This window comes from Trichosurus vulpecula, chromosome 3 (assembly GCF_011100635.1).
Source record: "Trichosurus vulpecula isolate mTriVul1 chromosome 3, mTriVul1.pri, whole genome shotgun sequence".
Taxonomy (NCBI): domain Eukaryota; kingdom Metazoa; phylum Chordata; class Mammalia; order Diprotodontia; family Phalangeridae; genus Trichosurus; species Trichosurus vulpecula.
Window position 1 is genome coordinate 240,926,506 of NC_050575.1, and position 17,565 is coordinate 240,944,070.

General features: G+C 39.5%; 1 protein-coding gene across 3 annotated transcripts in view; it reads right to left on the reverse strand.

Annotated features, from left to right (window-relative positions):
- The window catches only part of ALLC (allantoicase), a 50,068-nt gene extending 32,737 nt beyond the window's left edge, over positions 1-17,331 (reverse strand). The window contains exons 1-4 of one of the 3 annotated variants that reach the window (XM_036749143.1): positions 17,236-17,331; positions 12,262-12,356; positions 2,391-2,441; positions 1,099-1,186 (exon numbers count right to left, since the gene is read on the reverse strand). In XM_036749143.1, the coding sequence (XP_036605038.1) occupies positions 1,099-1,186; positions 2,391-2,441; positions 12,262-12,351 (229 nt within the window). In that variant the 5' untranslated portion in view covers positions 12,352-12,356; positions 17,236-17,331. Of the gene's footprint in view, positions 1-1,098; positions 1,187-2,390; positions 2,442-12,261; positions 12,570-12,662; positions 12,747-17,235 lie in introns of those variants that run through there. The other 2 variants (XM_036749141.1, XM_036749142.1) reach the window with 2 other exon arrangements.
- Between the last annotated feature and the right edge of the window lie 234 nt (positions 17,332-17,565).

The window sequence follows — 17,565 nt, forward strand, 5'->3', positions numbered from 1 at the left end:
GTGAAGGTGTAAGGAGAAGACCAGAAAGGGTAGGAGGGAGTGTGCTAGGTTATAAAGGGCTTTCAATGTCAAAAAGAGGATTTTCTGTTTGCTCGCGGGGGCAATAGGGAGCTACTTGAGCTTACTGAGTGGAGTGTGATATGGTCTGAGCTCAGCTTCACTTTGGCAGCTGAATGGAGGGTGGATTGGAGTGGGGAGAGACTTGAGGCAAGCAAACTCAACAGCAAGCTATTGCAAAAGTCTGGGTGTGAGATGATGGGAGTTTGCACCAATATCAGAGTTGGGGGAGCAGGGGGAAGGAGAATATTTGAGAAATGTTTCAAAGATGAAATTGATAGACCTTGGCAACAGATGGTATATTGGAGAAGATAGGTGAGGATTGTAAGGAGTTGAGGATGGCATCTAGATTGCAAGCCTTGGGGACTGGCAGGATGTTAGTGAGCTTGACAATAACAGGGAGATTTGGAAGAAGGGAGGATTTAAGGGGAAAGATAATGAGTTCAGTGTTGGGAGATGAGTTTAAGATGTTTGCTGGACATCCAACTTGAGATATCTGAAAGGCAGTTGGATATGAGAGACTGGAAGATTGCAGAGTGGTTAGAGCTCGGTGGATGGATCTGAGAATCATCAGCATAGATGACATACAGATTATGAACATAGTCACCTCGGTGCCACAAAAGGCACAGAAGGACTTTATTTAAAACAGATACACTAAATAATCCCAGCCTCTTGGCTGCCCAGGAACAGGATTCAGTAGAGGAACAAAATCAACACACTGACAAAATATAAAGTTGGGTTCAAATTGAAACCACATCTAGTCACAGGTCTAAGTCTCATTCAGAGGTGATACGCTCTATTTTCACATTAGCTTTCTCGGCTTTCAACTCAGATGGCAAAGAAACAAACAAAAACAATCTTGGAAAATACCAGCCAAAATGAACCAGTAGAACAGACTTGTTCAAAGTGGTTTGGAGCACCCCTAGACCTTACTTTTAAAGCTACACAATACTGGACATCTCTATCCCTATTCCTCTATCAAATGCATGACAGCCTAGCAGTTTCCAAGAACCTTAATTAACCTCAAGATGACTTTATTACCTGGAGTTCTCTTCCTTCTGGTCTCCCAGCCATCCATCCATTTTCCAAACTCTGTGTATTCCTTTGGCTTATAGCTTGGTCTGTGTTTCTAAAGCAAATGTGTAAAATAATTTTTAGAATTAATATTCATTAGTTCCCAGCCATGGGGAGGCAATATGGGACTGGAGAAAGAATCAACCACATTGAGACTCAGGAGACCTGTGCCCTCACCCCAGCTTTGTCACTAGGAAGCTGAGTGACCTTGGCCGTGTTCTTTGACCCCTGTAGATTACAGTGTCCTCTTTATAAAATGAAGGGATTAAATTAAATGGCCTCCAAAGTTCATTCTAGCTTTATCACACTGTTAGTCCATGACTAGTTTTGGTAGTACAAGAAGAGATAGAAAATATAAACATAAAAACTTAGGACTAGAAGGGTTCTTTTAGTCCCTGCTCTAACCTTTAGGGACATCTACTATATGGTACTATACTGTCTCAGATGGATGAAAGTCTGCTAAATTTTTTTAAATATCTAGAGAAGAAAATTCTACTCTTTCAAAATCATAGCCTCTGGATTTTAACCCCTATTGACACTTGTTAATAGAAATAAAAGACCCTTATAATTAATTCCACGGGAATCTTCAAATTATTTTACAGTCACTCCCCAGCTGCCATTTTGGTTGTTCCCTCTAACCTTGAGAAGAAGGTAGAGCAGGTATTATCCCCAGGAAGCTATAGATCAGAAAAGTTAAGTAATGTTTTCATGGTCCCACAATACATAAGTAACAGAGCTGGGTTTGAAACCCAGATCATTTATCGCCAAGCCCAGTTTCTTTTCAATCCACTATGAGTGTTCTTGGAAATTAAATAGAGATTTCTCAAAGCTTTTCTATGTTTTTGATCATTTGAAAATTTTATTATTTTTGATTGGTTTTTTCAAAATTAGGTATTATTTTCATAATATAAAATTATTCAAATACACAAATAAAATATGTAAACAATATAAAAATTTTAAGTAGCCCACTGATAAGGTAGAAAAATGCATGAGTTCAGTATTTTTCCCAGAAAGTGATGTATCCACAACGAAAACTGTGTTGAGAAATTAAGAGTATCCATGTAAATAAAGCAAGGAAAAGTTCCATGTTTTAGCAAGAAAAAAGGCTAATTTTTGTATCTTCTTCTAATGTTCTGCCAGTCTCATTCACTGGCACACATAGTTCCCATCACAAATGTACTAGTAGATTTTAATTAACATGTCTCCATAGATCACTTCCATGCCAACCCTCCAAATTGCACGATGTCAATTTACTATACCTTTAAAAGGTTTTCCGCAGGAGCAAAAAAGTCATCTGTTGCAAATAAAACCTAGACAAATAAAAAAAGAAGTAAAGATAAAATAACCATAAATTAAAAACCATTTTATTTCACTCCCTAGTGAAACATTAGGAGCTGCAGTAAAAAGAAGATGCGAAATTGCCCTAGGGGAGAGAAACAATCTGCAGTTAGGAGATGGTGCTTTTTAAATGTTGAGATTGCTTTGCTAGCAGACAGACACATCCTATTCTCTCCTCTCCCACCCTTTGTTCACAATTCCCCTTAACCATCTGGATGCAGAGGCCATAACTTCTTACCCTTTGCAAAAAGAAAAAGAAAAGCCGGGTGGAGGGGAAGCAACACTCTCCTTTTTAAGAAGCAAGGGCTTTGTGGAAAAGAAGCAAATGCGTTCCCTGCATCAAACCCACAGCTAGCCAGGCCCAATTACATTCTTAACAGTGGCACCAAGCTCCAGTCATGAGAAAGTGAGCTCACTTTCTTACAGGGGCTTTACGATGTACTAAAATTTCCTCAGCCCTTGGAGATAGGAGGAGCACATATTGTTTATCCCTATTCTATAGGTGAGGAAGCAAAGATTCAGAGTACAGCTAGCAGTTAGATCTCCAACCCAGATCTAAGTCCAGGGCCCAGAATACTCAATAAGAAATAATACCATCTTTAAAAGGTATTTATTATTTTAAAAAAAGTCTAAAGACCCAACATGGAATTTTCATTAGGTATTATTACACATTTTATCAAACTTATGCAAAATAAAGTCACACTACACATTTTTACTCAATTGTCACATCAGAATTGAATCTGTGCCTATGTGAAAATGTTAAGTGTGGGCCAGGTAGGTTCAACAGCATGGTATAGTGGATAGTACACGGGGGCAGCTAAGAGGCATCATAGTGGATTAAGTGCTGGGCCTGGAGTTAGGAAGACTCATCTTCCCAAGTTCAAATCCAGCCTCAGACCAGCATCAGCTGTGTGACCGTGGTCAAGTCACTTAACCCTATTGTTTCAGTTTTCTCATCTGAAACTAAACTCATTCAGTAAAATGATCTGGAGAAGTAAATGGCAAACAAACAGCTCCTGTATCTTTACCAAGAAAATCCCAATCACTTATGAAAGGCTGCCAACCTCGCCCCTAGTTTATCTGAACATGTCCTAATAATGAAGCATCAATCAGTTGTTTGGTGGTGGGATCATAGGCCTATTGGTTATGAGAGGAAGTGCAGAGAAGGGGAGAACCACTAAGGCTTTGTTGGTTTCAGGCAGGTTGAGAGCAGATGGTTGTTTACCTCAATTGTCCCCCAACCTCAGGTGACTCTGAAGACATTCATCCAGAGCTTTAAAGTTTCCACGATGTCATTTGACTCACCTACAGGGTCATTATCTCAACTCACCTTCACAACAGAGTATCCCACTTCATAGATAAGAAAACTAAGTTCCAGGAAAATTGATTTACCCAAGGTCACACAGTTAGTAACTGAAAATCAAGGATTTTGAACCCAAATTCTCTAATTCTATGTCCAATATTATTTCCATAAGTCACAGGCAGCTCCAGGTATAACTGGGCCAGAAGGAAATATTTAATTCCTTTCTACTTAGCGGATGGAGTTCAGGATCTTGAGCTAAGAAGACCCAGGGTTGTATCTCATCTCTTGATACTGTGTGACCATGATCAAGTCACTAAACATCTCTCAGCCTCAGTTTCCTCATATGTAAAATGGTGAAGATAATATCACCTATGAACACCTACCTCATAGGGTTGTTGTGAGACCCTAATAGTAATAATAATAATCTATAAGATTTATGTAGTACCTACTATGTGCCAGGCACTGGGCTAAGCACTTCATAAATATTATCTCATTTGATCCTCACAACAACCCTGGGAGGTAGATGTTGTTATTATTCACATTTTTACAGTTAAGGAAACTGAGGCAAATGGTTTAAGTGACTTGTCCAGGGTCACACAGCTAGTGAGTGTCTGAGACCAGATTTGAACTCATGTCTTCCTAATTCCAGGTCCAGCACTCTAACCATCAAACCACCTAACCGCCTCTGAATAAGATAACAAATAAGACAATGTATAGTATGAAACACTATATAAATGAAGGTTCTTATTATTACCCCTGCATATAGGAACCCCAGGATAGCAAGTATCCCACCCAGTGACCATATGCATGCTCCCCCATCTAAGCTCCATGAGGGCACAGGCTGTTTTATTTCTATCTTTGTAACTTCAGTGCCTATATCATAGTCTCAGATTAAGTGTTTAATAAATACTTGCTCATGGATTGATTGATTGATCAGAAGAAACAAGTGGGGAAACCAGCTTCTTATAATGAAGTGAGGTTTTCCAGTTGTTTGTCAGAGCCAATCCTGTCCCACTTCTCCCCTTCTCTGCACTTCCTCTCATAACCAATAGGCCTATGATCCCATCACCAGCACCAATTGCATTCTATCCATGCCGTCATGTCACATACAGTTTTTAATCTGTGTTATTCCATAAATCCTCTGTAGAGGATCAATAGAAAGTGGTAGGAGCTTTGCTCTGGTTCCTTCAATATTTCATAGATACCATAGCAACCTGAGCAGACCACTTTCTTGTCAAGTCACACACAGCCTCGATGCCATCTTCAAGACCACTTAACTTGCTCAAACCATCATTAGAAAAATGCTACCGCCTCCTATGCACCTTCTCCACTGCCCTCCAGCTCACCTGCATTTGGGATTCTTCTGATATCACAGTGGCCACGTTTCATAGCCACAAAGTATCACCAGGAGAATATCATTGTTAAAGAAATGGGCTTTTGTGGCAGTGAGCAGCTTGGAATCACTGGAAGTGCTGTAGAATTTCCCAATGGGGAACATGGCTTCCATCAAAAACACACCACAAACCACTTAATGAACCAGAATTTCTCCTTGATATACGACTTTTCCTAAACTGGCCTAAATGTTCTTTTCTTAAGCTGTAAGTCTTATATCATGCTGAATATTTGCTCTCCTCGCGTTTTCAGCTGTACAAGGTCATAGGAACATAGGATTTGTATACCACAGATTTAGACCTTAAAGATCTGGAACCAAGAATTCCAAATTCACCAAGGGCCACCAGCAGTTATTGGAAGGACCTGCAAATTCTTGTATGCACCAAAATTTGTTAATTCCATCTGAAATGCTACCTTTAGACAAAAAAGTAACATGAGTGAACTTTTATAAAATCCCCAAGTACTACTAAAGGAGGACTTGCCTGTTCCTGAACCAAGATAGGGCTAGATTAGAAACCCTGTTAACAATGTCCATAAGTTCGTACTCCCAGATCTGGCATCAAAAGAGCTATGTGGCTTACAAGAATTTTCATGTGACAAGTCTTTAAAACTAATCTTCACACAAAAGCACCAGGCTAATTTCAGGTTCCACATTCCTTTTGAGCATTCAGACCATCTGGTAAACTGTGAAGTACCCGATGCCTTTTCCCACAATATAGGTTTGTGAAAGTGAATTTTCTGCCCTTGTGGCATTGAAATCTAAATTCCAAAACAAGATGGTTGCAGAACCAGATCAAAGGTTGAACCTTTGATTACTTAGACCAAAGATCCAATCTCTGGAAGTTACAAATCTGCACTAGCTCCTTAAATGACTCAGGATAATAATAACTTACATTTCTAAAGCATTTTAAAGTTTACAATGAGACAGGGGTACCTAGGAGTCTAAGAATCCAGGCTTGGTGTTGCAGCCTGACCAGCAACAAAGCCCTGAAGACCAAGAATCTTGGATGCTTGCCCACTGGGGTCTGGGACCTGGTGGAGTAATATCATGTAGAATCTGAGCTAAACTGTGAGCTTTATCTCCAATTTCTCAGAGACCAAGGAGGTGTAGGAGGGGAATTATGTCCTTCAGGTATCGGGGGGAAATGTTTAAACATTTGTTCTTTTTATATCTTTAAAATAAACATCTCTTTGGAAAAGTTAATCTGATTTTAAGTGGTTAAATACAACTGGGGTGGTGGGGTCTCTAAAATGGGGGGAACACATTCAATGAGGGCTCAAGCCAATGGCAGAGGCAAGAGATTTCCAAAGTCCTGAAGTCCCTGAGAATCCTAGTGGGATTGGGGTGGGAAGGGGTGTAAAATGTAACAGACCTGGCCTGAGAGGGTGCAGCCAGAGTGAATCATATTACTTGAGGATTCTAAAAGGTAAACTAAGAAGAGAATGCATTCCAGTTGGGAAGGACAGATTGTCCAATCCAATGGAGACAGGACCAGTGCAGGGGAACTATTAATAGTATCATTGAATGTATTGTAAATTAAGCACATTATGAGTAATGATGTAAAATAAGACAAACTAGACTGAGGAGTTTCTATTTTATCCTAGCTGCAATATGAAGCTTCTGCAAGCTTCTGAATAGGGGAGTGCCTTGGGATGAGACAATCCCTACCTTCAAGAAGCTCACATTTTACTGCCTGAGGTGAGGGATACAATACATGTACAGATGTTAATAATGACGAGATTAATTGTTTAAGGACAAAGGAAAGATCTAGACAAAGTTTTATAGGAAAACAAGGAAGAGGAAAAAACACTAGTAACTTGTTGGTGAGAGGGGAGAGAGCGGGGCAGGGAAGAATTCATGGAAGAAGTGACACCCAATGTGATTCTTGAAAAGATGGGTTTTGAAAGGCAGAGATAAGAAAGCAGGGAATTTTAGACATAGGAAGAAGAAGAAGATGGTGTACTGAGTCTGGGAAACAAAGATTTCCATCCAGTATGGTTAGAGAGTAGAATGAATGAAAAAGAGAGAAATGTAAAAATATACTGGCAGGTTGTATGCAGATGGTAGAGGACTCTTAAATGCTGTCTAGGAAGTGTATATTTTATCCAAAAGGAAAAACAGAATCACTGAAAGCTTTTTAGTTGGGGGAGGAGGAATAGGGAAGAGTGGAAAGTGGTCATATGTGTGTCTTTGGAAGATTATTTTGGAAGACATGTGGAGGTTGGTTTAGAGAGTAGACAGCCTAGAAGCATGGAAACCAATTACAAGGTTCTGACAATAGTCTAGATAGGAAATGATGAACAAGACCTGAACAAGGAGAGTAGTCATGTGAGTGGAAAGGAAGAAACACATGTGAGAGATGTTCAGTATACACAATTGACAGGACTGGGACTTAATGGATGTGAGCAATAAGGAAAAGGGAAAAATCGTGGATGACACTGAGGTTTCAAACCGGGATAACTTGAAGTATGGTGGTGACACATCAACAGAAAAAGGGAAATTGGGAGGGGAAAATCTAGAGGAAAGAGGATGAGTTGCCCATTCCTCTATTTTAGAAAGCCCTCACCATTGAGAAAATTTTCCTTATATCAAACCTAAATCTGCTCCTTTGCAATTTCTATTTTTCTGCTCCCTGGGGCCAAAGAGAACAAATTTAATACCTCTTCTGTTTAAAAGCTCTGCCAATACTAAATGTTAGTGAAAGGAAGGAAGGAATAGATGGATGAATGGATGGGTGAATGAATAACAAAAAGCTGTACTTATCCTACTTTAAAAGCTCAATAAATACACAGTTGTCTTTGGAAACACTGGTTCCCAAATCAAAACAAGAAAAACGTCCCGATTGAAAACTTCTTAAAATTTAATTTAGAATGGAAAACCTTGAATCATCAAGCAGACCCTAGAGTTAACTGGTTGAGTATAAGCCCTCTCCCATCCTTAAAGTGTGTAGAGAAATGGAGGGGTGGGGGGTGGGGAGGGATTTTTCAATTGGTCAACAAGCACTAATTAAGCATCTATTATGTTCCAGGCACTGTGTCAGATGCCAGGGATAAAAAGGATGGAAGGAAGGAGGGAAGGGGGGAAGGAGGGAAGGAAAGACTAGATCCCTGCCCTCAATTGTTTTTAAAAAGAAGCCCTATAGCTCCCCACACTTTTTGGTAGCTATTTTACTGATAAAAGTAGAGGTCAGGGCAATGGGGTAGCATAATTGAGTCAAAACCATGGTAAAAGTCTCTTACCTAGACCAAGCATTGTAAAGTGTGCTCAAGCAGACAGACAGATTCAGTTTGTAAAGAGAAAGAGCAAGACTGTCATTCCGGGTCAGACAGGAAGCATAGCCTACCAACATGGAGGAAGCAATGAATCTAGAAGCTCCCTATTTTAAATAATTATTCTTACTAAGTGCTACTTTATGTTTCTAACTGTTTCAGAGAAAACAACCAGTTATCAGGGAAGCTGGTCCTTGCTCAGATAATTAGAGTAGATGATTCCCAAGGTCCCTTGCATCTCTGACGATTACTGCATCTACACAATGCTAGATACCTGTGGGAAATACTTATGCCTCCCCTTATTACTTCCTCTAAATTTCAGCACTCTAGGACAAACCTCCAGTTGCTCCACCCGCATATGGCTCTCACTTTAAAAGAACGAGAGATCACTTACTCTAACCTCCTCATTTTACAGATAATGGATAAGGCTGGTAGATTTCTGTCTCCTGCTGCTGAGAGAATGGACCAGGGAACTCCAAGAACAATTCATCTACACTACCTACATAGACTGGCGGGTTGGTAACAGAGGTACTAGAGGTTATGGACATCTAGGCCTCTCTCTTCCTAGATCCATCCAGCATGATAAGGCTTGATAGCAGAGATATTGAAATTAGAGAGGATCTTGAGTTGAATACTGGTCAAGCTACTTATCTCTCTGAAATAGCTTCTTCACCTGTAAAATGGGGAAGTGAGTGCTGAACCAGATCATGATATAAGTTCCTTTCAATCCTAAATCCAGTTTCAGTTTCTTTAACTTTTTGGTCAAGGACTTAGAACTATTAATAGTCACAGAAACCTGATGAGAAGGGAAAGCTTCTATATTTCTTTCCCCAAATTAGAGACAAGGAATGGATAAATATGGCTTGAGAGGCATGATAATAATAGCTCACATCTCTCTTGTGCTGTAAGATTAATGAAGGTCTTCCTCACAGAAAGCCTATGGGGGAGGTAGTAAGATTATTATCGTTCCCATTTTCCTGATGGTGAAACCAAGCCTCAGAGAGGTAAAGTGATTTGTTCCAGCTCACACAGCTAGTAAGAGCCAGAGCCAGGATTCTGACCTTCACTCACCCTCACCACCACCACCAAGCCCAGGGCTCTTTCTCCAAAATAATTACTGTTAGAGAAATGGAAGAAAGGGGAGAAAGTGTAAGAGAAAAGGGGGCAGAGGGTTATAAAAGAAAGGTTGAAAAGTGACCTAAAAGGTTATGTTTGCTAGATTATCCAAACAAATTTAATACACCTCAGAGTATAGATAAACTTGGAAAATTATCTGAACCTTGAGATGTTTATCCAAAGTCAACCCAAACTCTGAACCCCTGGAGATTAGCCAATCAGAGGTAAAAGTCAATTTGTATGCAAAGAGCTTGGAGGCAAAGTGCACTCTCTACTTATGTTTTCCCATTTCTACAAGACTTTTTTTAAGGATTCCTGAGGAGACTGAGGGTAGAGACAAGGGGTATTGATCAGTTAAGGGTGTTGACAAATAAAGAGAAATTAAGGAATGTCCCAAAGAAAAATTCTCCCTTCTTCTTGCCATACTCATATAATGCCTTGAACATAGCAGATGCTCAATAAATGATATTGGATTTGAATTTGCCATATGTTAAAGACAACAGGCCTTCCTAGAGCAAGGACTCCAATGCATTGGGTAGACCCCTTCTACAATATTTATGAAGGACGTGGAAAAGAATGATACAGGGTGAGAAGGTGTGGCTGGGTTACAGTCTGCTCTGCTGGAGAGTATACTCACATGAGTGAAATCACAGAGCCATCAAAATATTATGCATAGAATTACTATTTTTAAATAATTGCCTTGGCATGAGTATGATATATTATTTATAATATATTATTAAAATTAGAAGACATGTGATCTTAGGCAAAGCATTTCCCATCTATGGACCTCAGTTTCTTCATCTGTAAAAGGAGGGAATTGAATTAGATCAGGGTTTCTTAACCAGGAGTCCAAGGACCCCCATGGGATCCATGGATAGAATTCAGGAGATCACTGAACTTTGAGAAAAAAAATACATCTTTATTTTCACTAACTTCTAACTGAAACTTAGCATTGCCTAAAATTATGAATTTTTATTTTATTTTTGGTTTATGTAATTAAACAAGCATTTCTATAACATAGTACAATAAAAAAGACAATTGTACATGAAACTAAATCTACTATGCACAACTTGCTATTCCTTTTAAATGTGCAACAAAATTATTATGCAAGTTTCTTTTTTTCACTTTTTTTCTTCCCTCCTCCCCTCCACCCTGTCCTAGAGATGGTTATCATTAGACACAAATAGGTATATATATGTAAAATTATTCTATACATACTTCTATTTATCAGTTCTTTCTCTGGATGCAGATAAGCGTTTTTCTTCATATGGCCTTTATAGTTAATTTTGGGCATTTATAATAAACAAAATAACTTATTTGCTCAAAGCCATCCTTAAAACAATATTGCTATTACTATACATGAATTTTAAAAATCTATATATTTTCTGAGAAGTGAAGCATAAGCTTTAGCAAACTGCCAAAGAGGTCTATAACACAAAATGAAGAACCCCTGAACTAGATAATCTCTCAGGTCCCTTACGCTTCTAAATCCTATGATCTCATGAAATTCATTCATTTAAAAAGCATATAGTACATGCTCTTTCAAGTAAACACTTGTTAAATGTCAATGTGTGCCAGGCACTTGAGAAGATATGAAGGTACAGTAAATAAGACATTGTCCCTGCTTTCAAAGAGATTAGAGTCTAGACGGGGAGACAAACACACATGAGTAACTATGACACAAAATAGAAAATATTGAGGATGTGACAAATGTACAGGTAAGGTACTATAGAGTTTAAAGACCATTTCTGACTGGTCAATCAGGCAACATGTCACGGAGAAGGTGGCATTTGAGTCAAACTGGGAAACACTGCTAAAAATTTAAACAGAGATAAGGGAATTTAATGATCAAAGGCAGAGAAGCTAGACAAAGCAGGATGAACTTTCAGGATGAAGACTAATCCAGTTGGCTTTACTATATACTGATAAAACACAACAATACACCTAGCTAGAGTCAGTTCAGTGTAGACAGCAGACAGGCGTTGGACTTGAAGTCATAAAACCCGTTCATGTCACAATTGCACTGCTTACTAGCTATATTTTCATGGTCCCTATCTTGTTTCAAGTCTCAGTTTCCTCATCTGTAAGATGGGGCTAATAATATTTGACCTACCTACCTCATAGGGCTGTTGTTGAAAGGAAAACTCTGTGTGGATAAATAAAAGGAGTTTTTCCACTCCTTTAACAGGGTAATCGCAGGTGTACACCAAAAACAAAACAATTCAATTCAAATTAATAAATAAAACTATACAGCCTGTTAATCTGTATTAGTAGCACCAAGCGTCCAATAGTCACCCAAGAATCTTTATTTTCTTTTACCTATTCCACATAATCCTGCCATCTATGACTGATACACATTTGGTTTGTGCTGGGCTATGCTCAGCCAACTGATGTGAGTTGGAAATAAACATAATTGGGGTTGGGGGGAGGGGTGGAAGAACATTATCTTTACAGATACTTAATGTCTGTAAAACTTATAAAAATGCAACATGAGTGCTCAATATTATTGCCCATTTTAGGAAAAGGGGGGGAGGGGGCTTCTTTTGACATCCTTAGAGATAATGGGTTTGTTCACGGGGAATAATAGGCAGACATTTCCTACAGCCTGATTCTTATGGTTCTAATTATGCCTTTGCATCGGCTCATTTCTGTCATTAGGGTGAGCACACTCAATACTTGATGGTGCTAATAGGACAGCAAATTCCACTTACCTTTCCTCCTACATGTTCAGATGCCAACTCAGTCAGCTGGATAAAGTTTGGAATTTCATCAGTTTTGCCTTCCTTAGGATAATCAGCCATTCTTCCTACAAAAATAACAAAAAGCAAGAATAAATAGCCAGGACTACTGGTTCTTGCAATACCATACAATCAGTGAGTAGATGGATAAGCTCTCATCCTCCACATCTCAGCCCATGCAAAAGACTACAGGGGGGAAGGGAGACTGTCAGAAGACTGGATGGGCAATGGGCAAGTTGCATGTAGTGAATCTTCCCTCTGGTTTTAAAGAAATGAGAGAACTGCCCGCCCTCTTTGATTTTCTTTTTTGAAGTAGGGAGCCTTCATTTTCCTTTTTTTTTTTAAAGACAAAGATATAGAAAGAAAAATGTGACCTTGACTCTGAGCCTCCGTTTCTTCATCAGTAAAATGATGGTATTTCACTAGATGATCTCAAAGGTCCTGTCTAGTTTTAATATTCTACAAACCTTAAACAAAGTTTGGTTTAAACATTAACAGGAAAAACAATGTTGTAGTTTGGCACAAAATGTCTGCTTAAGTTTGGCACAATAAGTGGGCTTAGGTTTTTTAATAGTAAGAAAACATTTGGAAGCAAGGAGCCTTCATTTTCCTTGTTTTTTAAAGAGAAAGATATAGAAAGAAAAATGTGACCTTGATTAAGCTACTTCCTACTCTGGGCCTCCGTTTCTTCATCAGTAAAATGATGGTATTTTACTAATGATCTCTAAGGTCCTGTCCAGCTTTAATATTCTATGAACCTTAAACAAAGTTTGGTTTAAACATTAACAGGAAAAGCAAAATATTGTGGTTTGGCACAAAATGTCTGCCTAGGTTTGGCACAATAAGTGTGCTTAGGTTTTTTAACAGTAAGAATGTTTGGAAAATATCAGATCAAGACCCACAGGAAGCTAGGTTCTCTCACGTCTGCCTCCTACAGAAGGATAAGTATTTACCCTCAATTTATTTCTTTTCTTAGATTTTTCTTAAACATTTTGGGGAATGGCATAAATACTTGACCAGAAAATTATGTTTATAAATTAAACATAATGGAGTGATAAAGTTGGATTGAATTGATAAAGGTTGGAATGAATCCATTTGGATTCCAGCTTTGCTGTTTACTGGCTGTGTTATCACGAGCAGGTCATTCAGCCTCACTTTGCTTAACGTAGAAAATGCAAGTCATAATAGTTATAAGTACACTCAAGCATTATATGTAAATTCAATTAAATTTAGCAAGCATTTATTGGGCACCTGTTATGTACCAGGCACTGAATTAGGTGCTGGGGATACAAAAATTGAAATGAAACAATCTCTTATAGGAGTCTCTGTTTTCTTAACCTCTCTCAGAGCCTCAGTTTTATCATCTGTGGAATTAGAGGAATGGACTTGATTACCTTCAGAGTATTTCTAGGCCTAACCTTTCTTACAAGTTTTCTCCTTCTCTAGATACTCATACCTTCTTCTACCTCTTACCCTTCTCCCTCCCTATATCTACCTTACCCTTTTCAGGAACAATTCTCCACACCTGTCCCCAATTTGTCTGGAAACTTCCATGCCCTCAAGGCAGTGAAACTGGCTTCCCTGCTGTTCCTCTATCTCCAACTCCAAGCATTTTTACAAGCTGTCCTCCATGTCCTGAAACTTTCTTTCTCTTCATCTCCCCCTTCCGGCTTCCCTGTTCTCTTTCAAGTCTCAGCTAAAGTCCTACCTTCTGCAAGAAACCTTTCCTGGTCCTCCTTAATCTTGGTGCTTTCCCTCTGAGACTATCTCCAATTTATTCTGCCTATTTCTTGTTTGTACATAGTTGTTTGAATGTTGTCTATCCCACTGGACTGTGAACTCCTTGAGGTCAGGGACTGTTTTTTGCCTTTCTTTGTATCCCCAAGGCTTAGCATAGTGTTTGACACATAGTAAGTATTTAATAAATGCCACCTGATTGACAGGTGGATGTGAACAGTCACCTGAGGATAATGGCAACTTCAGGTACTTTAGAAAGGCACCAATCCTCTGAGCGCAGAAAAAAATTTCAGCTAAAGAGGACTTACCAAGGACTTTACAAAGGAAGAAAGGACTTCCAGGAGCAGGAGTAGGAAGCACCCCTTCACTACCATTATACTTTCAAGTTTACACCCAATCTCCTCAGATATCTTGTTATAACAACAACGTGGCTAGCAGCTGCTATGGAGGTGAAAGACCAATAACACCAGCACATAGGAAGGCTGCTAGCACAACCTCTTTGATCTGCTTTTCTAAGGAAAACAACTTTAAGGGGTTAACAATCTCACTTTAATCGAACATACATATTTCATTCACTTAGTTCAGGAGGAAAAGCCAGCACCCTGAACTTCAGAGAGAATACAAGCAGAAATTACAGAGATAATATAAACAGAACAGGCCTTGGAATCAGGAGGACCTGAGTTCAAATCTGGCCTCAGACACTTGACAGATGTACTAACTGTGTGACCTTGGGTAAGTCCCTTAACCCCAATTGCCCTGCCAAAAAAAAGAAGCAGAAAAAAAATTGAATGGAGTTCAATTGGCTGATTAACATTGGGAAGTATCATACCAGGAGCTGTTCACACTAATAGAAACCCTAGCCTTCAGGGGTTACCCCTAGATCCGAAGAAAGCACTAGTCAGCCCCTCTCTGGGGACCCAATCTGCCAAATCAAGCAGTAATTGGGAGAGTGAACTCAGTGGGAGGGAAAGGGAATTAATATAGTACCGACTATGTGTCAGATACTAAAATAAGGACTTTTTTATAATAATTATCTCATTTGATCCTCACAATAACCCTGAGAGGTAAGTGTTGTTATTATCCCCATTTTACAATTGAGGAAACTGAGGTTAAATAAATTGGCCGGGGGCACATAGCTAGTATCTGAGGCTGGATTTGAACTCAGGTCTTCTTGACTCTAGGCCCATTGTTCTATCTGCTCCCACCTTCTACAAGAAATTTCTACCTTCCCTCTGTTGCTTATTTCCAGTTTATCCTGTTTATGCATAGTTGTTTGCATGTGGTCTCCTCCATTAGATAATGAGGTCCTTGGGAACAGACTGTCTTTTGCCTATTTTTGTATCTCCAGCTACTTAACAATCAGCAGCCTTGGAACCTTAGGGTGTCCTCATGCTGAGGAACATTGGTCACAACATCTTATCTAGTCCTACTCTTCCTTTGGAACCCCAGGCTCTGGGTCTACCTACCCATACCCCTAAATTCAATCTTTAAATCTTACCTCTCCCTAAAGATATAGGTTAAATCAGTTTAATAGCTATAAGCAGCACTGAGGCATAGTTGAAAGACAGCTGGGCTAGAAGTCAAAAGACTGAGAAGTGGGTTTGTATTCTGGATCCTCTATTTCTTAGCCGTGGGACCCATATGCTAGTCAGCTGGCCTCTCTGGGCCTTGACTTCCTTGTCTTTAAAATGGCAGAGTTCATAGAATCTAAAGTTAGAAGAGCCCTTAAAGATTACAAAGCAGGGTCTACCAGAGATGGGGAACCTGAAGCCTCAAGGCCACATGTGCCCTCTAGGTCCTCAGGTGTGACCCTTTGACTGAACCCAAACTTCACATAACAAATTTTCAGTCAACAGGCCATACTTGAGAACCTAGCAGGCCACAAGTGGCCTCAAGGCCACAGATTCTCCACCCATCTGGCCCCTTCATTTTCCAGATGAGAAAACAGTCAGAGATACAGAGGTGGAGATTTATCCAAGGTCATACATAAAACAATTAGCAGAGTTGCAATTCAAACCCAGGGCTCTTTCTAACACACTACGATCACACTAGATGACCACCAAAGTATTTTCCATGTATGTGATTCTATGATCTTACCTTCTGGAGATCTCATGGGCCACAGGATTATTAAAATTAATTCCTGTTAAGACATTATTAATTTAAAAGTATATCCCATTTTTTAAATTATTTTTAAAAGAGAGAAGGCAATGTCTTAACCTAGCATAATGTAATTGAAAGAATAATGAACTTAGAATCGAAAGATGTGAGTATTAAGTCCCAACTTTGGCACTGATTATCTCTATTTGTGAGACCTTGGGCAAGTCACTTCTTTCTGGCCCTATTTTCCTCACCTATGAAATAAGAGTGTTGGACTAGGCAGTGACAACAGTCTACAATTATGTGAAAACTTCTCCATTGGTAGAAATTTGAAATCTCACAGGAAAGAGAAGGAAGAGGTCAAGGAGCTTTTGGTGGCCAGGGGGATGATTTCTGGTCACAGCCAGCTCCAAGTAGAACATGATAGTAACACCAATTTAAAAAAAAACACAATAGTAACACCTCTGGCCTCAAACAACTCATTGCATTCCACAGAGTTCTGCAAATCTAAGTATTTGTGAGTAAGGCTCAGGATTTCCAAGTACATCTCTGAGTCAGATGACAGTGAGTTGTCTGATCCTCAGTAGATTCAGAAAAGCTATGAGTCTGTGACACAACCAGGACAGAGACCAGACCTAGAGAAGGAGTCTGAACACACTACACAGGACAAGCTCTTTATCCCTCATCATAATTCTATTTCTGCCTAGGCTGGCAGAAGGGACTGCCTTCCCTTAGTAAACAAACCAATTCATTACTTTCTGCAAACACCTTTCACCTTAAGGTATTGGATTCTTTCCCTCTCTTAATTTCTTCTCTCCTGTGATACTGCACAGTTACCCCTTGCTAATGTTATTGCTGGCTGCATGCCCCACATCCGATTTCACCACTTTTTCATTAAGTTCTTAGCAATAACCTAAATGCTTGTAAACAGAATCATGCACCCAGGGCTCATTCAAAATTCTATAATGTCATCCTTTTAAATCTAATTGCTGGTATCTGGGCACCTTTTGCATACTATGGCTCTGCAAAAAGATGAGACAGACTGGAGGGCTGAATTTTAGTCCCAAATCAATTTGATTATTTTCTCCTTCATTGTTGGTCCAGAAAACATACCTTCTGTCCAGCAAGATGAGACGTCACGTCACATCTGTATGCTCCTTTCCATTCCCAATGCCAACACGCTAGTCTATGCCCTCTCATCTAGACTATTGCAATAGCCTCTAGCTGATCTACCCACCTCCAGTCTCTTTTGCTCCAATATACCCTACACACAGCAGTCAGATCATGGGATTATATATTAGAGCTGAAAAGGACCCAAGAGATTATCTGGTCCAACATCATCATTTGAAAGATAAAGAAATGGTGACCTAGAAATGGAAGCAATTTGCCCAGAGTTGCACAAGTAGGGAGTGACATTCAAACTCGGGTCTGCTGGCTCCAAAC